At 42.7% G+C, this 23,567-nt stretch overlaps 2 protein-coding genes across 2 annotated transcripts; one reads left to right on the forward strand and one right to left on the reverse strand.

Moving 5' to 3' along the window:
- Positions 1–1,634: 1,634 nt before the first annotated feature.
- Positions 1,635–15,689, forward strand: LOC308131555 (vang-like protein 1). The gene is made up of 8 exons (XM_080498321.1): positions 1,635–1,753; positions 3,242–3,413; positions 8,982–9,410; positions 9,632–9,807; positions 10,383–10,516; positions 12,116–12,266; positions 13,304–13,538; positions 13,763–15,689. Exons 1-8 carry the CDS (start codon positions 1,683–1,685, stop codon positions 14,021–14,023), a joined length of 1,629 nt encoding a protein of 542 aa, XP_080354447.1. The 5' UTR covers positions 1,635–1,682; the 3' UTR covers positions 14,024–15,689.
- Positions 15,690–16,238: 549 nt separating this feature from the next.
- On the reverse strand, positions 16,239–21,874 carry casq2 (calsequestrin 2). The gene is made up of 11 exons (XM_080498322.1): positions 21,384–21,874; positions 19,869–19,953; positions 19,660–19,760; positions 19,014–19,125; positions 18,440–18,513; positions 18,225–18,355; positions 18,054–18,099; positions 17,914–17,968; positions 17,284–17,384; positions 17,096–17,170; positions 16,239–16,954 (listed from the first exon to the last, which is right to left on the reverse strand). The coding sequence occupies exons 1-11, from the start codon at positions 21,618–21,620 to the stop codon at positions 16,604–16,606; spliced, it is 1,368 nt and encodes a 455-aa protein (XP_080354448.1). The 5' UTR covers positions 21,621–21,874; the 3' UTR covers positions 16,239–16,603.
- Positions 21,875–23,567: the final 1,693 nt, after the last annotated feature.

Below are 23,567 nucleotides of genomic sequence, written 5' to 3' on the forward strand. Positions count from 1 at the left end.
CGATAACAAATAGTCTGCTAATGACGGGAACAATAATCCCATTTAGTAAAACGAGACGATGCTGGGGATGGTGACTGGCAAGCGGTTGTCAGGACAACGGCTGGGAGACAGACAGCGTGCAGATTGAGGTCTAGATGAAATGGTCCTGCATGGGGAAGCGCAGAGACGTCCTCCTGCGTACGTCATGCTACGTACATTAGGATGCTTGAAGTGAGTCGAGCAGCTCAACCTGAACTGGTAATGATTGTGAAGTGTGTGTGTGTGTGTGTGTGTGTGTGTGTGTGTGTGTGTGTGTGTGTGTGTGTGTGTGTGTGTGTGTGTGTGTGTGTGTGTGTGTGTGTGTGTGTGTGTGTGTGTGTGTGTGTGTGTGTGTGTGTGTGTGTGTGTGTGTGTGCATTTTATTTTAACCAGATGAGAATATGTTCTTTCATTGAATGAATACAGTGTTTTAAAACTGCTATCATTTTATTGTTTCAAATGTCACTGGTGACGATTGTGTTGTGGTAAGCACCTAACCTATCATTTAATTGTATCCATTATACAATGAAGTCAAAGTCTAATATTGCGATATTTAACAGTATAAAACATTGATGGTGTGTGTTGAATTTGTGTTGATTCTGTGGTTTCTGACCCTTCTGGGGAATTCTTTTTTTTTTTTTTTTTTTAATCCGTAAAAACCCACTGCGCCTTTTAAATGAATAATTTTGGGACTAAAAAAAAGAATGATTTAAAAAAGAAAATAGCCTTAGGCTTTCTCAAGAGTTGTACTAACCATCTTTTTTATTTTTTTTTAAACTGTTGGATTACTGACTAAAACATATTAAATCTATTGCAGGAAAAAAAAATGTATCTGTAGATTCTGGCCAACTGTTTATACTGGCACTGGTGGTGGAGTGTGTTTGTGTGCAATGGTGGCAGGAGGGAGACGCCATTGGCTTCAATATGATTTTGGCAGTAGCCAAGATTAGCGAGCGAGCGGTGTCTGATAGCATCATTTGTATTTACTTACTAAATCTTTCAGGTTCTGTGCAAGAAGCACATTGGTTTTTATGTAAAGTCTCCTGAAACAAGACTCTCCTGAGTTACATTATTCCGACGTGACCAGAGCAACACAGTGCTGATTGTTTTCGAGCCATTAAAGAGCAGCCTCATTGTTTCCAAATGAAGTATATCCTGTAAATGATTTTGAGCTCAGCAACCAGAGTACAGAAAGCCAGTTTCAGAACGTAGTCTGAGCATTTTCTACAGAGGTGGATTGGGGAAATCTGCAATTTTAAAACAGTTGGTGATATAAGAAATCAAATGTTGCCTCACGATAACAAAGCAGCAGCACTGTGGCCAATATTGAAATCGTAATTCTTGAATTGAAAATGCAATTAAGCTCAGTCCTCCACAGCGCTGCTGAAGCCTGTCTTGTATATTTAATGTCTCTTGTTGGGTTTTTTTGTCGACGTCGCTAGCAACTGACACAGCATTAATGTGGTGTGCTCTATTTGTTTGTAGCTCAGGTCAATGTGGTTACTCCGAGCAGCTCTGCGGGGAAGTTGTCAGTCGTCGTGGAATCCTCAGGCTCGTCTCTACCGCCCCTCGAGTCCTCCTGATCACTGCCGCTAACTTGCCCTCTCTGCCACACGACGAGTCACGCCTCATCCCCCTGCCCTGCCCTCCGATCTTGCGCCGAGATGGACACCGAGTCGACCCACTCTGGCTACTCCTATCACTCCAGCCGCTCCGGGAGATCGAACCGACACGGGTATGTTTCCTGTCTGCTCATATTTCCATTGAACTGCCTGCTTTTTTTTCTTTTTTTTTTTTTGAGGGAGGGGAGTATCTGTTGAGCAGTCCTTCCCACAACACGACTTTGTTAGTATCAGATGGCGTTCAGTGTCAACACCCTCACAGTGATGCTTCTGAGAGTATTAACATGTGGTGTTAGTCCCGGTTGGAAGCATCTTTCTGCAGCCAAAATAGATGGAATGAGATGCAGAGAGAAAGAGAGAGAGAGAGAGAGAGAGAGAGAGAGAGAGAGAGAGAGAGAGAGAGAGAGAGAGAGAGAGAGAGAGAGAGAGAGAGCAAGTGAGAGGGTGAGACGGACAAAGCTTGTGGATTAGGGTCGTCACAGCTGAGTGGCTCTAACCTATTTCACTGATTGACTCTGAAAAAGAGATATTCGTTTGACTCCTGCTTGTTCCTGACGTCCATGATTACATGCTGGAGTTTTCATTTCCCTCTTTATCCACTGTTTTTGGTTGGGTTTTTTTTTGTTCTGTTTATTTTACCTCACGGGCCTGAAACAACAGATATTTCGAAATGGTGTGGTCTTGTGTTGTCAATGTTGGGTTCATCATTGGGATATGAAGACTCCAGGCACCAGGGGGAAGAATCAGTGTTTCATCTTTCAAACTTTATTTTTCTGCGTGTAACCCGTCTTATTCGTGGTGAAGCTAAACCACACAGACAAGGAACAGTTAGCCACAAAAGTGTGGCGCCTCCGCAGAAGCTGGAGCTCAACGATTGTACCCAGGAATTTCTTACGGCGAACCAGAAGCAGTGGTTTTCAACATCAACATCTCAAATCTCCAATCACAATAAAAAGAGTGGATGCTTACAAGAAGTGGAGAGAAACACTATTATTCATAACATTGATCCATGCATTTTCAGGACCGATGTTTTAGTAAATCACATTGAGGGAAATCTAACATAAGCTGTCTTGTAATATGAAAAGCATTTAGGAAGTCCATCATTCAACCAATAACTACTTGGCATGACACAAAGCATTGGTGTTGTAAAAGTTGGACGGGCTTTGGGGGGCTTTACACACACACTTTGAATATCCCTGTTTGCCTCCCATGATACATCAGTTATCAAACACTTTGCTAAAGAACTATTAACCAAGCATGTGTTTCAGCTCTAACTTCGATACTTCTGTTAAAGTACATTTCTTAATGAATAAATTGTGTGAAATATATATGTTTTGAAATGTATTCATAAGTCAATTGTTACTTAATGCATGTTGATGATTGGAATATTTGTGGTTTATAATGCAAAATAAAACCACGTCTTTTTTTGTGACTTTTATCACCAAAACCTGAACTGACAGCTTTTGCTTACAATTCAGTTTGCTACTGACAAAGCAGTTAATGTAATGAGAAAAAAGATCATCTCCACGAGTCACTAATTACCATGTTCATATGTTAGCCTCACGTCCAGGGTGCATAATATATCGTGGTCGTCTTTCCAGGGATCGAAGCCGTGAGCGGCACAAGGCCAGCAGCAGTAAAGACAGCAGCCGGTCTGAGAGATCCGTCGTCATCAACCCACCCGACACGCCGTCCCAGGAGTCCCCCGTTCACAACGGAGAGCCGCTGCCCGGAGAACCCACGCCAGGGGCAGATCCTGGAGATGAAGCTCAGGTACTTGTCGATTCTGAGGGCCACCGTTCTATTTGTTGGCGTGACTTCATCTTATAAACCAAGAGTCTCCGAAGAAGTGTATTTTATTTGTTTTCCAAGGCACTCAAGCTGCCATTGAGATTTCTTCAGACTAAAGCGAGACCCAGTAATCCATGTATGAACTTTGCATCATGACCTTATAAACGTGGCCTCACAGCTGCTGCCCACTGCTGCCCACACTAAGTAAACTACGGTGGCAAGAGATCAAATAGGTCAGAGGATTACTATCCCTCTTGTTGGCCTGGATGGATTTGTGTGTGTGTGTGTGTGTGTGCGTGCGTGCGTGCATGCGTGCGTGCGTGCGTGCGTGCGTGCGTGTGTGATAGTATTGTCATTCCTGATGCCTCTGAAAGCAAAGCACCCTGGCACTAGTCTTATATTATGCATAAGATATAAAGCTGATTGTGTTGATCTGTGTGAGGTTTTAAGTGGAAGGAGAAAAGCAAACTGCTGTGATTATGTTGCTGAAAGACAGAGCGGATATTTAACTAAGTCGGCGCTGCAAGGATTAGAGCTGTGGTCCAGCTCTAACCAGCTTCTTGCTGAAGTGTTTCAATATTAATGTGTTTTTCTTTGAAGTCAATTCGATTTTTAAATTTTTTTTTTTTTAAGTTCTTTAGTGTCAATATTTGAAGCTAGAAGCACCAGTACTTATCCTAACTGAAGACTGCAACTGGAACTGTTGGATTCCCTGGCAGACCCTCGAATAAAGTACAACCTGTTGATTTAGGATACAGGTTTAATCAATCGATCAATCAAACTATATTCGAAGTAAGTAAAACGTGCCAAGAAAAGCAAACAACATACAAGCAAAACAATGAGGGAAACAACTACAACATGTGTACAAATTAATTGATTCATGATTAATAGATTTGAGCGATAATTAAACAGGTTCGAAACAAATCTCCAAATGCAGAACTAAGATTAAAATTTGATGATTAAAAAAGAAAACGTAATAAGTAAATCAAAAATGAATGGAATAGCAAGAAAAAGTCTAAATCAGATGTGAGATACAATTTAAATAAACATGCTTAAAAGTGCAAAAAAAACCAATGTTGACATGAATAAAATGCTAAATAGATAATAGGAGAAAGTGCATGAGAGTATTTATCTCTCAAACATTTAATGAATAAAAGCTAAATTGAAGAGGTTTTAAGCTTCCACTGAAAGGTTTTCCAGGCAGGGCGAGATCCTCCAGCACAGGTCTTGATCCTGCTTCTTGGGACGACTCAGAGTAAAGCCTGAGGGGCCGAATCAGCTCACTCTCTGTGAGCAGTGGAGCTTTTAGACATGGAAACATGCACTACGAGAGAGCCGAGCCATGCTTTTATCTGCTGTGCTGTTTCCGTGTATTTTCCAGTATTTCCAGGCCAGAGAAAAGGGTAATCAGTACGAAAATTAGGAGCAAGTGAGTATCCAAGAATTAGAAAAGAATAGAAATGAGTTAAAAAAGGAAGAGTGTAACGATTCTCAACCCCTCTAAAGAGATATTCTACTTCTCCTCACACACTCTGCCTTGGGCTGCCTTCACAATGTCCCTGACCTACTTGAAATCTAAAAGAGAGCACATCGTCATTGTGCGTGCGCTCGTAAGTTGCGTGTTAAAAGGAGTAGAAAATGTTTGTTCAAAAGAAAAAAAGAAAAAAGTTAATGTTCCCAGACAGATGCAGTGTGATTAGGAGCCAGACTTCCTGACAGCGTTAAAGAGTTGTGTGTGTCTCACTTTGCCAATTCTGCTCGCCGTCTCCTTGTGGCGGGAAAAGCACATTCCTCGCTGACACGTGATCGGCAGCCTGCAGCTCGCGTCCATTGTTGGCGGCGTAAGGTGATCCGCCATTGTGTTGCGCCGGCCCTCCAGGGAAAACAACGTCCACATGGCGTCGGCGAGCAGCGCCACCTCGCCACCAGGAACCGTCGCTGCAGCGGGCCGACGCTTTCAGGGCGCAAGGTTCAATTTTAGATGCTGTATCGGTAACTCGTCTCCAGTGCAGACAAATATTCTCGCTGACTGAGACGAGCCTCCACATCCCAGCCAAAAGCCACTTTGACGAAAGCCGATACGAGTAATCCTCCATGTTTACACCCATGCCTCCGACATAAGGACACTGTGTTGGAGTGCAGCTTCTCCGTGAGTCATAGCGAGAGCGCCAAGTGTGTTACCGAGAACCGTCCGTCGCTGCTTTGTGTCGCTTTAGACATTGTTACTCGGTGCCAGGAGGGAGCAGCTTTAATTTCCTCCCAGTTAGCAACAGCAAAGCATATGGTGCTCCTGTTTTTTAGCATTTCACAGCTTTGCCTCTTTTGTCCTTTAGCCTCAATCTACACTCGTGGCTCCCAAACCACAAGCCTGTAATTTGATGTAGAAAAAAACCAGCCCCGGCAATAAAATGAAAAACAGTAAATTGAAGCGGTTCTGCCGGGCATTTTAAAACGTCTTTGTCTCGCAGGAGCTCTGACTCATTTTAGCCTAAACTCAGATAAATACCCTCACACGAATGCCCTCACCCACACCAGCACAAGTCAACATGTAAATGTCACTTTTAACCCACAGGGGGCTTTTCGGGTCTTATCAGTGGCTGTGTTTTCTGTGTGTTTCTGAGCTTGGTGGTTGTGAATAAAGGCCCAATCATAATCCGTATTCACCCTCTGCCGGATGAAAAGACTGCCAAGCAGGCAGGCAGGCAGCAATCAGGCTGCCTCTCTCTCTCTCTCACTCTGCTGCTCACCCTGATTTAACCCTTTCTGTGTTTTTCCCTCAGTTACTTCTCACTCCATACAGAGATCAGGTCTGATTAGTGCAGCAGTAATCATCAAGATTAATCCACCGAGGCTTTAATAGCTGGTTTTAAACTGTGTATTAGCTCAGTCAGCGATGCACTGTTTTCTACCGCTAAATGAGACATTAGCATTGGAACTTGCCTGTATTAACATCTCGGTAATGAGATTGTTAAGAGGAGGATAAAATGTTCCAATCATGCGATTTGAATAGAAGAGAAGAGAAGAGATGTGCCAACAAATGGGTGTGATTAAGTGAACTGTGTTGTAAACAGCAGTGGAAACAGTGTATCTTAGTGTATTAGTTTAGTTCCGGCTACGTTGTTTAAAATGTACTGAACTACAAAGAAAAATATACACATTTGTAATTCATGTATTCATTTCATTTTATTTTTCTGTAAAATATTTCATGGTGGACTTGTCTGGTAAACATTTTTAAGAGGCAATAAGGTGAATTAAAAAATAAATCAACAATGTAATTGGTAGATCAATGGGTTTGAAGATTAGCTGTAATTGTGGGAGAAATTTTGGATTTTAAAGATAGCGAGGCATCACACATCGCAGTAGAACTATACACTCGAAAAATATACCATCACAAGCACGAGTAATCAAAGAATATTGTGCATTATTCCTTCTCGTTGCAGTTATTTTATAATATTTGCAGCTACACTAAAACTCTTAAACAAAAGAGGGAAAAACGATGCTCCACACAACAAAAGATTGTCTTCCAGCCAACAACACCTGAGGTGCAGCACAGACAACCTGCCCTGTGGAGTCTCCCTCTCCGGGATGTATTTTGATCAAAGATATATTTTGTGTTTGAGGGGGGAAATATGCCTATTTGTTTTCGTGCTGAGAGTCAGATGAGAAGATTGATAGCAGCCCCACATCTGCTCATTCAGCATGAAGCTAAACTGTCGAGGGTCCATCTTCATCTGACTGCCAAACAAAGCCCCAGTGTGTCAGAATGGGTCACTCTGAAAAGGCTTGATTTTATCTTTTATTTCATCGTTTGGGGAGGAGACAAAAATCGGCTCAGCGAGGACTTTAAAGGAAAAGGGAAAATGTGTCTCTTTTTACCTGATTTAGATCACAACTTCATTAATAAATGGTTATTTAGCCTCGCCTCACTGTGTTGTGTGGGTACTGGCTCTTGTTCTCGCAGTGAAGCACAGCAATAATACCGATCGTTCACAGATCCTGTTATCAGATCAGGACCCTAATAAGTGGGGGTTGCCTCGAGAAACAATTGGAGCAAAAGAGAAGGGACGTGAGCTGCATAGAAATGAGAATGGACAGTAAATAGAGTTGAAGGTACGCATCCTGCAGGGCACATAGCGAACCTCGCGTTTCACACCTTGGTGTCAGTCACATAGCGAAGGGGAGGGGGAAAAAAAATGCTTTACCACCATAAAACATCCCAACCATCTCGCCATCCCCCTCTCTCTCATTCTCCCCGCTCCCCTTTTTTTCCACCCTCATACATCTTACAGCTCCCGTTGGCGTCTCCTCCGCCAGCAAGGCTGAGGTAATTGGCTGTGAACAGAGATGGAGGGCAGAATTCACATTGATGATGCGTTTCCCTCATTGGAGACGTGGGACTGCCGCATGTAGTTCATATTTCATAGATAGCATACTCAACACATAGCAGGAGGGTTTGCTTGAGTCTGTAAAAGGTTATTTTAACTTCCTGAGAGATCTGGTTAACCGAAGGACGGACGTGTGTGTGTGTGTTGATGTCTTATCTGTTCACCTTGTCATTCCTCTTTTTTCCTCCGCTGATCTTGTGATTGGTTGCAGTTGCTGCAGCACAGTGACACTCCGGGGGACAATGAATAGCTAATTACGTCAATTAATGACAGGCGCCCCAAAAAATAAATGTCTCTTTAGAGTAGACTTGTCACTAATTTATTCGAAATGTTGTGTCTTTGTCAGAAAGATTTATGCTTAAAATGACCCTGTCTGTGAGCAGGGAAAAATCCCTCACTTTAATTTGCAATGATGGGCAGGGAAAGCTCCAGCTTTTTGTTGTGGCGATGCGTGCGTGCGTGCGTGCGTGCGTGCGTGCGTGCGTGCGTGCGCGCGTATCTTCATATGAGAATCTTTCTGCCAGCATGAGCCTCACTGCAAATCGTACGCTGTCATATTTTATTACTTCAGTGATTTCAAAGGTTTCTATCATAACGAGGAAAAATCCATATGACTCAAACGTGGCTTGGTAATAAGGTAGATGTGCTCTCCATAAGGTGCATTATATTTGTGGTGCTCTCACATGTGAAGAACAAAAGGTAGAATTTATATTGTCTGTTTGATCTGTTTGACTTTTTTCAAAGTCTGGGGGTCTTTTTTCAGTGTTTTTTATTCACAATCCTCCTTTAAAATGCGTGTATGAAATCATGGTCATAGCAAATGAAAATAAATATTATATTATATAGTATTATAGCATAGATAGTTAAAGTTTTTTTTACTCATAATGGACTGAAGGAAATGCATCATGGGAAATGGGGAAAATGTTTCTTGGCCATAATAACTTCTGAATTACCACATCTGTTTTTATATCTTTGTTTTGTGCTTTAAAGATGATTGTTTAGCTTTTTTTCAATAACTTGTCTTCTGACTGGTGGACAAATTGTTGAAAAACATAGAGCAGTGATGATAGAAGTGACAAATCCACAAGCTTCTTTAAATCGCTATCGTCACAAGTTCTCATGGATTCTTTAAAGCACTAATTCTTTGTTCCATTTTCCTTTTCAGGATGATAACTGGGGAGAAACCACCACCGCCGTGACAGGCACCTCCGAGCTCAGCGTTTCCCAGGAGGAAGTGGTTGGCCTCGGTAAAGAGGTCCAGGACCGGACCCAGGGCTTCCGCCGCTATCTCCCCGTGGCCGTGGGATCGTGCGTGGGCTTGCTCGTCCTGGCCACGCCCCTGGTCTTCCTGCTACTTCCAGCTGTCATGTGGCCCGACAGGCTGGAGGCTTGTGGCGCAGCCTGCGAGGGCCTCTTCCTCTCCATCTCATTCAAGCTCCTCATCCTCCTGGTGGCTGTTTGGGCCTTGTTTCTGCGGCCGAGCCGGGCCTGCCTGCCGAGGGTGTGCGTGTACCGTGCCTTTCTCACCACGCTCACTCTCCTGCTCACCATGTCCTATTGGCTCTTCTATGGAGTCCGGATCCTCGATGCACAGGTTTGTTTAAAAGTAGAAAAGTTCATTAAAAAGTATAACTTATCTTAATCTTTAAGACAATCATCTGTATTACAATATGCTTTTAAACATTCACGAGTATTAAATATTGGAAGAAATAAAACCCATATTTATTCTAAGAAATATGTTCTTGAACAAATGAGGTACAACAATCAGTGACGCCACCACAATGTTTCATTCAACCTGTGATCGTGTTTGACCAGGACGAGGATTACCACGGTATCGTCCAGTTTGCCGTGTCCCTGGTGGACTCCCAGCTCTTCGTCCACTACCTGGCAGTGGTGCTGCTGGAGCTTCGCCACCTCCAGCCATGCTACAGCGTGTGCATCATTCGCTCCACAGATGGAGAGACGCGTCACTACAATATCGGCCAGCTCAGGTACGCGGGCGGTTTAATATGTGTGAGATTTCTATTGAAATGCAAAACAAAACTGAACAAATCTTCATAAAAAGATGCATTTTAGCATTTGAGTAGAACATTGGCACACACAATGGCATTCGACCACAGTCGTCATGCTCTCCTTCGCTGCAGTAATTGGAGGGTCATGGCCACGGGGAAGACTGGCACAGGCAGTAATCGAGTTACTCAGCAGCGCTCTCGGCTCGGGGGCTATTCTAGGAAAGATATGAGAGGGCTGGACCCGGCTTATGGCTGCGTCACTTTATTTGTGATATGTATGGCTCTCATAGAATTGAGAGATGTTGGGTTTAAGTTGTGGTTTGTAGTAAGTATTTTGGATATATGATAAAATTCTAAATACCATGGCTTGGTTATGATGTGGATAACCCTAACCCTATACAAGTAGGATAATGGAATAAAAGAGACATTTCAGACTGACAGAACTTCTTCAGTAGTTTAAATAGCGTTATTATTATTGTCTTTTATTATATAACTTGTGAACCAAATCCCATGTTGTTTCTGAATGTTGGCCTCTTCTCTCACCTGTGTCACAGCATTCAACGGGCTGCCCTGTCCATTTTGGAGTATTACTACAGAGATTTTCCCCTCCATAACCCAGCGCTACTCTCTGCCTCGAAACACCGGGCCGCCAAACATCTGGCCGGATTAAAAGTCTACAATGTCGATAGTGAGTTACTCCACCCATCCCAATAATCCACTCCTATGTTTCACAAAATTCTTGCCGGTGTTCTTCTTGTTCTCCCCTTTGGTTTCCCTCGTTTCTTCTTCTGCTTTCTCATGGCGTGACGCTCTCTTTCCCATCCATCTCGTCCATAAGCTTTTAAAAACAAACTGAGAGCGTACCTTTTGGACAGTAAGTACAGATAAGAGTCTCGGTTTTCACTCCGCGCAGCACTTTATCACAGGAAGCCACCAATTTCACAGTCGAGTTCTCTCCATCTTCACTGCACTATAAAGCCTCCATCTCCAGCACAATGTATATAGTGCACTTATGCACACACACACACACACACACACACTTCAGCTGCGGCACTGTGATGTCTTTGATGTATTGCCTCACTGCACCCACGTGCACACATGCTATAATGCCACATATTGCACTCTTTCCTGCAGTTAAAGGGGCTTTCCTCTCAGCACCCAATAATCCCCCCTCCCACCGCACAATACTGTGGATTTGCCAATCTATAGACGGGAATGAGTATGGGATATGGTGTCCTCATAGCACTCTTCATCCACCCCACCCCCCCTTCTCTATCAAAGTGCAAGGAAAAGAGCCTCTAGGGGGCCACTGAGTTTCCAATCTTTAAATAATTCATTAGAGTAACACTCATTCCTCACATACTCCCACATTTCTCCTTCCTCCTGCTCAGCCTGTCTCCAGCGATACTCCTTCTGCTCCTTCCATCCACCTTTTTTTTCCCCACACACCTTTCTCTCTATCATTCAGTAGGCCCAACAAGTAAAGGAGGCTGGTGTTTATCCATGTTTCCAGTGGAAAATTTTCACAATGATTCCAATTATCTCATTGAATTTCATTACACATTACACACCTTTTTGTACAGCCTGATTGCTTCGTCTGCCTCACCTTGCATACATATGCATATGCAGATCAGACTTTTAATGATTTATATCCTCACCTGACCTGCAGCGCTTACTGCCTGTATCCTCCCCCTAACTTTACTGAATTTCATGAATAATTTGCTTTCTTTTTCTTTCCCCACATGGAAACAGTCGGAACTCTGATGGCGAGCTCCTTCAGTTTCGTGTGTTTGTCACACCAGCAATCCCACAGATCAGACAATAACTACGGCCTTTGATATGCAAAAATAATGAATGTTTAATCCAACACCCCAGTTAAAACGTCTCCGCATCAGAAGACGACCGTGAAGTGAAGGAATGTTGATGCTTCTCATGAAAGTTGCCTCTGTCCTCACTGCTATAATTAAAATGTGCTGTGACTGAAACTGTCCCAGTGTCCCAGATAAGTAAAAAAAGATTACCATACATAGTGCTTGAATCCGTGCAGAGAGCAGAACGAGCTAACCACAAACCAGGGAAGTTGATTCACCATTGTTTTACACTTCCTGTGATAAGATCAGTCGTCCCCCCCCCCCCCCCCCCCCCCTCCAGTGCAAGTTGTTCCTTCCATGATTCATATTAAGACACACCCCATTAATCACTGGAGGGGGACCGGTGGGTCAAGGGCTGCTCCCATCAACCCGCAGCGATGTAACCAATTTGGCTCCGTCCTCTCCTTCTGGTGCAGCCCCGGGGAGCGCAGCGGGGGCTCAGCCTGGTAATGGAAACCCGTCACGGGCGATGGTTACAGCTGCGGCCAAACGCAAAGACAGCGCCCACAATGAGCTGTACTACGAAGAGGCCGACTACGAGAGAAGAGTCCGCAAACGCAAAGCCAGGTGAGTTAATGGGATCAAAATGTCCAAGGGTCATGTTAGAGAAAGGTTGTATTAATGAGGTGATGAGAGGGAAGCACAAGGTGGCAGGGTTTTTTTTCACTTAATGTCAGGTTCGGAAATAAACGTGAGCAATTATGAATTTACATTTCCTTCATATGTGCACACACATTAGGAGTGAGAAGAAATTAAAATTACATATTAAACTCCCCCCTTTACTATTTGTCATTGTTTGAAATGATCAGCTTCTCTCAAATTTCTGATTATATCCACATATTGATTTGACCGCAATGGAAAGTTAGAACATATCTCAATGTTACTCTGTGATGCATATATATATTTCCTATTGTTATTTCATACTATCTGAGTATGTATGAAGATAACAATTAAGCTCCAGACTATGATAATAAAATGAACATGATCTCATGGGTGAATAAGTGCGGGTCTCTTTTATGTGAAAGTTACAACGCCAATGTTACTCGGTTAAATCCCACTGAGACTTGTGGAGTGCTTTGATCACGCAACATTATGAGATTCATATGCTTCAAATACCCCAATGAATTATTAAAGCATATGAACTCTGATACTTTCAACTTATTTGCAGATTTCTGTTCATTTGCTCAAATCAAAAATATGCAAAGCTGCTGTTATATATATATATATATATATATATATATATATATAATCCGTACAGCCACAGAACAATTAATCATGTAATTTACATTTACATTTAAGAAGTGGAGCAGCGATACCCGTTCCCACAGGAGGATTGTTGTCCCACACCTGTCTCGTAAAAAAATGGAGCATAGTGTATTTAAGTATGCATTGTGACAAATTTAGTAAACAGTCGTTAGGAAGGTCTAAAGAGACAATGACAACAATGATAAATGAAGGAAATGACAATTAGCGTGTGGAACCCGACATTATTCAACCACACAGTTGAAACCCTGGCCAGGACTGGAGCACAGGGACTATTTGATTTGTTGAAATATATCATTCCTACCGTGGGTTTTTGAGATAACTGTGTACGTGTGTGTCAGGCTGGTGGTGGCCGTGGAGGAAGCCTTCACGCATGTCCGCCGCATGAAGAAAGAAGACGAACGGGCAACGCCGTCCGACATCATGGACGTGCGCGAAGCGGCTCTCGCGGTATTTCCCTCTCTCGCCCGTTCTCTGCAGAAGTACCTCCGCACCACCAGGAGGCAGCACTGCCACAGCATGGAGAGCATCCAGAAACACCTGGCCTTCTGCCTGGTCAATAACATGAGTCCTAAGGTCAGATGGGTCTTTTATGTCGGTCTTTTTCAGCATACATGTTGGGGATCAGTAAATACATTCACACGCAAACTATATCCTCAATGAGTCTGATAACATATTTTGTGTGTGTGTGTGTGTGTGTGTGTGTGTGTGTGTGTGTGTGTGTGTGTGTGTGTGTGTGTGTGTGTGTGTGTGTGTGTGTGTGTGTGTGTGTGTGTGTGTGTGTGTGTGTGTGTGTCCAGGCATTCCTCGAGGCCTACCTCGCCCCCGGTCCCACCCTGCAGTACGGCCCCGAGCGTTGGATGGCGGATCAGTGGACGTTGGTCAGCGAGGCGTCCGTCACCAGCGGCGTCAAGGAGGGGACGGAGTTCCTGCTCCGATGCCTCGACTTCAACTTAGCCGTCACCGTCAAGGGCATCCCTTACATCCGAGTGACTGAGGAGTACGTCGACCCCAAGTCGCACAAGTTTATACTGCTGCTCCAATCTGAGACGTCCGTTTAACAGTGACACGTTGGACCAGAGCAGCTGGCCTGAACTCACAGAACTGTCACAGTTTCGCGACGGATTCAAAAAGAAAAAAGAAAGAAACCTTTTTGTACTGTCTTTTGTACTTATGTTGATGTATTTTTTTTTCTCATGCGGACTATCGGTACGTCTTCGTCTCGCGACACGACAAAAGACAGATATCAGCAGTTGGGTGACTCCTCTATGCACTACAGACGACACTCACAAACTCTCACCTTTCTTTACTTGCATGTGCCAGTGTGTGCCTGCCTGGGGAGAGAGCTCATTTTGAGGAGGATTTTGTGGTTTTTCGGATACAAAAGTGAGTGCATTTGTGTGGTTTTTACTCGTGGTATTATCTGCAGTCTGTCTCGACGTGTCTTCGCTTTTTTTTTTTCCTGTAATGACCGGGACATTTGATATACGCTGAATCACTGGCAGTCTTCGCTGGTGTTATTTCACTGTCCTGTATTACAGGTGTATGTACAGTATTTATATGTCAATATACTTTATCCCTACAGACGTTTTTCTTTTATACAAAAATTGTGCATTGCTTAATGTTTGTTTTTTTTCCGGGAACTTGACAGAGATTTTGTACTGATTTTATCTGTCTGCGCTGTATTTGGTCTGTAAATAGATCGCACCATGTTTGTAAATGTCAGAGGAATCGCAGGAGTATCTCAGACTGAATGCCAACCACAATACGACTGAACCCAGACAGTCGAGTCAACCGTGAAGGAGCTCGTGTTTGTACATTTCACTACGTGCAGTGTATGTGGACCGTTCGGTAGACCTGCCAGGTTTATGGAGTTGGACTTTTCAGTTAAGTTTGCATGTCCTCCCTGTGCCAACTTGCATTAAGAGGTTTATCGGTGGCTAAATTTTCCAAAGGTGTGAATGTGTGTGTCCGTCCTTTCCGCGGTCTCCTCTTCCTTTGCCTTTTCGTCTGGTTGGACTGAACCCTTGAGTCCGATAAAGCAGTTGTAGAAGAAGGAATCAGTGGACGCTGTTATGAATCCTGAGCAACGTAAGGTCAGCTGTGGCACAAATTGCCTGCAAATTCAGGAGAATTATGACCCGATTATCACTCAACGTGCTCAAAATAAGTGCAAATTGTTACACGTTTATGTATTTTATCATACTTTCGTGTCTCCAACCAATCAATATATGTCTTAGGCCAACGGGATCGTGGCTTATCACACGCCACACAACTTTCTTGAGTAATGTCTATAGATATGGCGCATCGTTTCCACATCACCTTCAAAATAAAAGTAATACCCAGTAATTTCCTGCTGTAAATTGTTTGAGCAAGTGTTAAAATGTCTATTATTTAGATTGAATCAACTCATTCCAGTGTCAGTATTTATGCACAGTGTTTCCACTGTCAACACGAGATTGTCACACTTCTGCCACCTACTGACCACTACGGGAACACTATCAATCAAACTCAAAGAAGTTCTTGTCTGTATTTCTTAAAAAAAAAAAAAAAAAATGTGTATTTATGATGATGCTTGTTGTATCGTACATTTATACTTACAAGAGTTTTAATGTGCTCTCAGACTGTAGTTTTTTTTTTTTGTAGACCTCTTTAGGAAGTTCTTGTTAACAACACATGTGCCTCAGTTATACATATTTAGGCTGTGCTCAGCGTACATGTGTAGTTTTCAAGCGTGTGTGAAATATGAGAGCTTGGACGAGAGAATGATTTTTTTTAAAAAGAAGAAAAACACAAGTTTAAAAGAGAGAGATTGATTTTTTTTTTTTTACGTCCAAATGGTATGCAGCCGACAAGTCGTTTCAGGTCGTCCAATGTCTCTTTTTATACTACGAAACATGTAAAATCACTGCAGTGGTGTCAAGGTCACATTTGTAAAAAAAAAAATAAAAATACATTTTAAAATGGTATTTTGCATTCATTTTTTGAATGGATTTTTTTTTAACAAATTGAAGAGAGGTTACAAGCAAACATACTGAATTTGATGTTTGGATTAGATCATTTCAGTAATGAGGTCTTAGAAGCATTAAAAGCATTAAGGGGATTCCAGTGAGATCATTGTCTTTGTTGTGCATGAAAATAGTAGAACTGTAGACCTTTATCTACTTTATCTGTATCCTCCTGATAAAGAGCAAACTCTTTCAGTTTCTAGGGAAGTTATTACAATCGAGCATTCAGGTGTTATGGGGGGAAAAAATCATTAAGCAGCAGGGTTGGTGACATTTACAGTTCTTTATTAATACAGCCATTTATATGTCATCTTGATTGTCATGTGTCCAAACCCATATGTTTATTGACAAATGTTTATTTAATTTCAATCCCCAAACCCCTTATAGGCTTATTTACATCATCAAAATCAAACATTAATGTATTATTATTATTATTATTATTATTATTATTATTATTATTATTATTATTATGTTATTATTTTTATTGTGAACTTTAGTGCAAATATTGTTTTGTTTTTCTTAACCAAAAATTATTCTAATGTACATAAACAGTATTTTTGAAAGTTACATTCAAATCAGTCTGAAGAATAAAGACCGAAGAAGAGGTAACATTGGCTACTCTCAGACTTTGAATTACTCATCATCATCGTCATCATCATCATCGTCATCATCATCATCGTCATCATCGTCATCATCATCATCGCCATCATCATCATCATCGTCATCATCATCATCATCATCATCATCATCATCATCATCATCATCATCGTCATCGTCATCATCATCATCTTCATCTTCGTCTTCATCATCTTCACTGTCATCATCATCATCATCATCATCATCATCATCATCATCATCATCATCATCATCATCATCATCCTCAGTGTTAACTTTTCCAGAGAGCACATCTTCAATCCAATCCTCCAGCTCCTCAGCTGTGGGCAGGTCTTCATCATCTTCCATTTCCATCCACACACTGTCCGCCTGCTTTCACAGAGAGAGAGAGAGAGAGAGGGAGGGAGGGAGGGAGAGAGAGAGAGAGAGTGGGGGGGAGAGAGAGAGAGACCTGATGAAGGCCTTGGACACATTGTTCATGTCAGGTTAGGAAAGCAGTCGCTGACTCACGTCTGTGACGTTGACGACTCCAATCTGTGGTCTGAACAGGTCCACTTTGAACGTCTTCTCCCAGTAGGGAATCAACTGGAATAAATTAAAGAAAGAAAAAAAAGCACAGGCGTGCCACCATTTTACAGTTCAGATTGTGGATTGGAACTTTTGCCACCGGTCTCCCTGTGTGGTTGCGTCAGGCTCACCAGAGGGAAGTCGTCGGGATCGATCCAGACGATGCTGAGTTCTGGAAGGTGAGTGTTGTCTCTGGCTACCTCCTTCAGGATTTCCAGGAATTCAAAACCATCTAAAAGAAAGTTCACATGACAATATATATATTTTTTTTTAAACACACACATTTTCAAGTCATTTTTAGGAATGTGTTTACTTCGCAAATACTTTCAAACAGAAAAAAGTAAAGAGGTTAAAAGCTACTGAAGGCTTGTGTGACACCAGTACCATTAAAACATGGATAAACAACACCTAAATATAAACAGGCACGAAAGGTAAAGGAAGACAACAATAAAATAGAGGTTAAAGATTGGAACATGACCAAATAAGCACATGTAAAATAATGATTTATATCAACCGAATAAACTAAATATATTCTGTGTATCTCGACAGGCCTCTGAAGTTTTGCTTTGAAGTATTTACTGCCTTGTGACTGTTTTTGTACTGAAGTGTTGAGTCAGTGGAAAAATGTGCCTGACATTCTAAGAGCAAAGTGACGTCACAATCTTAAACGAGCGCATTAAAAGCTCCTCTTTCAATCTCCTTAAACTGCCTGAGCACTTTTGTGGTTGGAGTAACGGCAGCAGCAGGGACTTTGATCCTACCAGGGTCCTCCTCCTCGGCAAAGGCCACAATATGGACGCCGTCTATGTCATCCTCCTGCAAAGAAAGAAAGAGAAATGTCGCATCGCCATCGACAGACACGTTCGTTTGTTGTGGGTGCAGCTTGGCGTCCTCCACCCACCCAGGTTTCGTACATGTCTTCTGCACGCAGTTTCCTCAGCGTCGGTCTGACGGAACGGGAAACACATCACATGTCCCAGCGGGAACTTAGTTGAAGAGTATGACCATGTAAAATTCTTTCAGAACCGCGTGAAGAGGAATCCACATTTGGGAGGAGGTGCTCTTTGTTTACCGTCTGTGTTCAGTTATGAACGCCACCAGCTCCTCCTCGGAGAGAGGCTTGCCTGGAATAGTGACCGGCTCCTCCATGAAGGGCTCGTAGAAGTCCACTTCGTTCAGCTTCAGCGTCAGCTCCTTGGCCACCTAAAGCAATGAAAACATAAATGAATAAAGGTCGATCGATGAGGGGGAAAAAATCATGAAATAATGGCTCAACGTGTTACTTACAGGTTTCTCAAACGTGGCAAAGAACTTAATGTAGGGCTGGAACTGCTCTGCAGCTTCTTTAAAAGCTTCATAATCTGCAGATAAAAGAGGAACAAACAAGTCAGGCCCACGTTGTGTTCGTATGTTTTCATCAGCCGCGTCCGTTTGTCCTTCCCTTGGTAGTTATACGCTCCACATTTTGCACGACGGGGAGCGGAAATAGCTCAACTTTGACCTCGGCCTTATTGCTCCCACAGTTGGCCAGATGGGATTGAGCTGCAGGTTTTGTCACTGCGAGTAGATTACCCTGCACTTAGTTACTCCGCAGCGTGTGTGTGTGTGTGTGTGTGTGTGTGTGGTGGTGGTGGTGGGGGGGGGAGGGTTAGCAGGCAGCGGCAGCTGTGTGTGCAGGAGAGGTAAAAATGGATCTGTAAATCCATGGAGATGAGTGGGTTAAAATGCACTCCCACCACAATAAAGGGCACGCGCCACAAAAAGCCCATCGCGGATCAAACAACAAGGCAGACGGCTTTGTTCGGACTGCCACAAAAACAAACAACAACAACAACAAAAACAAACAAACATACAAACTCACGCTCAGAGTCGTCGCTCTTGAAGTAGCCCACGAGCCGGATGTCTTCCTCCATCCTGTCAAAGGCTTTCAGCTCCAGAGCGTTTTCTATCACCTCCACGGGCTCCTCCAGCAGCTGCAGCGCGGAACGAGAGAAAAGAAGACCACAAAAAGTCAAACCTAGGCAAGATATCATTTCTTAAATTAAGTGAAAAATGACTTGTTTTTGACTAATAAGTCATTTTTGCTTAAAACAAAGTTGTCCACTAAGATTATTATTCTAGTTTTAAGATGATTATTACTTTATTTTCCTATTAGCTAGAATGGTCTTGGCGTTGAGTATTAAAAACTAGTTATAAGTAATGTTTGGCTTGAAACAAGCATTTTTTCTTATTTTAAGATGACTGGCCAGCAATCAAAGGACCTGAACTGGGATTTCATAAGCCCAATCTTCTTATTTTGAAGATTTGAAAATAATAACACATGAAAATAATACTTGTTTTGAGTCCAAAAATGCTATTTTCAAGACGCTGGGTCATATGGGGCTAGAATTATTTTCTTATTTTTGAAAATCTTGTCAATTATCATTTTCTTGTTCTGTTGGTAGATCATTTTGCTTATTTTAAGTATTAATTTCCTTGTTTTAGTATATTTGAGTGAGTCGACTCACATCCAACAGGAACTCCACCAGGGTGTTGGCGGAGAGCAGGCCGTCAAACTCCACCACCCTGTCCGCCTTGAAAACATACACACTTCCCTCCTCTTCCAGGTCTGCCACCAAAGAAAGCGCACGTTAACACAGCCTTAAAGCTAAAAAAAAAGAAGTATTTCTTTCATGTGATTGCAGCAGAAAATCATCATGTATTCACAAATACTCACCCAGTTTCTTTGCCACTTTTGCATCTTTTTTGGAGTCGACCATTCCAAACCCAATGTCTTTCTCTTCCATTACCTGAGCCGCAAGCTGCAGATGTAAATATATTTAGATGTCATGAATAAATTAATTGAACACAAAAAAGGGCATGATTATATGGCGATTAAATTAGCAAAGGAACGTGAGAAATTTAATCAGTTGGTGTTTTGCGTTGTGGTGATAAAAACTACAGCCTTTTATGGTCATTAAATACTAATTATATAAAACTCCATGTGCAAAAGGCTGTTTGACAGCAATACCAAAGTTGGCAATATGACAGAGGTACTCATGCTACCCCAAGGCCAAAGAGATACGGTTACATAATCACCACCATGACTGACTTGTTCTAAATATAGCCAAAGCCAGCATATGCATATAATTGGTCTGGCAATTGTTTTTTTGGGGGGGTACAGCAAATTAACTCAGTAATAATAGGGCTCTGCTGCAGCAAAGGATGTATAAAGCTAATAAAGTTAAAAGCTTGTGGAACCTTTGAGCAATGCATTGACAACTTCTTTTTGAGTTCCCCTTCTTTGTACGATCGAGAATAGTCGCCGTCAATGTCAAACACTTTGCACAGTAACTGCAATGGGAGATCCAGCAATGGCAGGTCATGGTAGCAAAAGAACATCCAACATGCAACTGTGAGTGCCAGTGATGTGTGGTTCACCTGCAACGTGAGATACTGATTGTGTGGTAGAAGAATTATTGTCACCCAATACATTAATGATAGTACACGTGACTGCATTAACAGTAGATTGAGTGGTCACATGTGCAAAGTAGATTATAATTTTCCTTTTTTTTTTTTTTTTTTCAAATGACGTGTTTAACAGGTGGCGTTCCAGCAGCAGGGCCCACCTGTGATGTGTAAAATAAGAGAAGCTAATGTCAGGTCTGCATGTTTCAGCTCAGATTGCTCCCAGCGGATCAAAGAGCAGCTCGCCCTCAAGCCTTGTCGTAACGTGAGACGGTGACACAGTTCATGGTTCCCGGCTTGTGTGGGATTCGAACAGAGAGAATTGTTTAAACCCATCAATTTGACGTGTTAAACGGCGCCTGAGTGCAGATTGGCTTTAAATCCGATTTTTTTTTTTTTTTTTTGCATTGACAAGTCAAAGAGGCAGTGGTAAAGCGGTGCCCTTCAGGCGTGCAGCTCCAAAAACTCCACGCGGGAGCTTTTGGCCTATATATTGCAGCGGAGGAGAGCTGCGGGAAGATTTCGCCTCGTGCGTTTCGGCGGGACGGTGACAAACACCGATAGAATGCTGAAATAACCTGAAGTGACAGCTTGTGTTTCTGCACTGTGCCGCAGTGGATTCATGGAGTCCATACATACTGACCTTGAGGAAACTCATGCACACTGACACTCGCATGGGAGGGTTGGTGGATTCTCTGACCCTTTTTTTGGTTGTCTCACTGCCCACTGGAGCGCGAAAAAACATTTACTGTGAGTCTTCCTCTGTTATTTTCTCATACTTTACCTCCAGAACCAACTCAGTCATCTGGTGTTGTTTCTGCAGCTCCTTGCTGTCCGGCACGGGCTCGTGGTAGTACAGACACAGCATGCTGTGCTTCCTCAAGGCTTTCTTGTAGTTCTTCTCATTGATATCAAGGACGCGGTCTTTCCCGTCATACTGTGGGAAGTCCAGGCCCTTCTCAGCCGGTGCCGGAGGCACGAGGCTCAGGCAGGGCAGCACAAACAGCCACAGGGGGAGCATGGTCCAGAGTCACCACACGACTCCACCGTAAGCGTTTGGTCTCACAGTTTGAAACTGGACAAACTGTCCGGTCACCTGCTTCCTATGTAAGAAACGGGTATGTGGGGGGTAGGAATGGTCAGGGCGGTCCCTCAGCGGCGGTTCTCAGGCATCCCACGGAGAAATACTCCAAGTATCCTTAAAAGTTATTCTCCCACAGCGATTACTCCTTCACGCCTTGGCTCTGCGGACACAAAGGCGAAAGAGGAGCACTGTCGGGCCTGTGAGGTACTGGGGGGGTGGATACCATACATAGCAACGGCCCTCCTTCCCCAACCCATGAAGGATAGGCCCATTTTTAGGCGACCAGTTGTTTGAATGCTAAAAATAAAACTCCAAGTGAGAGCGGGAGATAGCAGAGGATGACAGTGGGGCTTTAATAACGAGTCACTGTCGTTTCTTCCTATGATGTCTCTTTGAGATCTTCATTAATGAGGTGTGACACCGTTGAGCCAAAGAGATTTGGGGGTGCAGTTATTTAAAGGCGATATCAGACGAAGCAGACTTGATGTTTGATGTTGGACTAGACTCATGGTGACAGCTCATTGGACAACCTGCAAACAGGTGTGCAAAGGGCAACTCAAACAGTCTCTCAGGTCTGCATATGCGTGCTTGCCATGTAAATATGCTGCGACTCAAAATATACGTATGAAAATTGGTATTTCTTATAGAGAGGAGAGGGTAGGCGAATGTCGTCTGTCTGTCATGTAAAATATAGATCGACTCTACCAAATATATGAATCCAGATGTGTGGGATCAAGAATGATTCCCTTTTTACCGGGGTTGTCACTGTAGGTTGTCACTGTATTCAAGCAGTTGGCTTAGTAGTTCTTTACACGGCAACCCAGATTTGAACCCGTGTCCAATTTACAATGCTGCTGCGGCTGCTGCTGCTGTTGCTGCTGTACAGATGCCTGGCAGTTTGGAATAAAGAATATGCTGCCCCCTGAAGGCACAATAACGTTTGAGCAGCCGAATAAAGCCAGATAATGACAAGTCAATGATGCAGTCTGTTAACCCCCCTGACGCCCAATTGTTGGGAATTTGCATCACCCCACAAATAATTTGCTTTTTTTTCATAATTGGTGACTTCTTTCTGTGTTTGGTGAGATATAGTTTGATTATCATGAACTGTTTATTTGATTTTGTGTATGTTTGAAATAAACAACTCAATTTATAAAAGATTAAACTCTAAGATGCCGGAGTATAGACCAATGATTTTTCACATCTCAATAATAAACTGTTCAAGTCACGAGCTCTGCTGCATTTTTCTCGTATCAAGAATACTGCATGGAAGATACTATTACTGATTGTTGTTAAGCCCCAGCCTAGGAGCTACTGGAGCACAACACAAAATTGCGACACGAACACAGAAATACAACCACAGTCGTAACAATTGTATATTATACGATCATTTGTGGCCATAAATGATCCTATATTATACATTCAGAAATAATATAATATATAATCGTTTATTGGCATAAATATTCAGGCTACACATGCTGTATAGATAAATAGGCACTGTGCTACATTCAAGAAAGGAGCTTTTAATGTTGCGTTGTTGACTAATTAAGGCATTTTGAATTTTCCACGAGCATTTCGGCATTTCATTCTGTCCCATTTTATTTGGAATTGTCACATTTTATTTGGAATGAGCACTTCCTGTTTGACAGAGGAGTGTGTGCGTCTGAGTGTGGAGGTTCTGCAGCCAGACAGTCTTGCAATGAATACGATTCAACGGGAGGCTTCAAGGGCATGTAGTACACATGCCAGGCCTTTAGAGGCGCTGTGACTCACCAAACACACCAAAAACACCAAAAATGCAAAAGAAGACAGAGCACATAGAACTTTAGAAATATTAGAAATAGATTCAGCACATAAACCACAAATATATTCTAGTTCTATAGG

Source organism: Blennius ocellaris (genome assembly GCF_963422515.1).
Source record: "Blennius ocellaris genome assembly, chromosome: 6".
NCBI lineage: Eukaryota > Metazoa > Chordata > Actinopteri > Blenniiformes > Blenniidae > Blennius > Blennius ocellaris.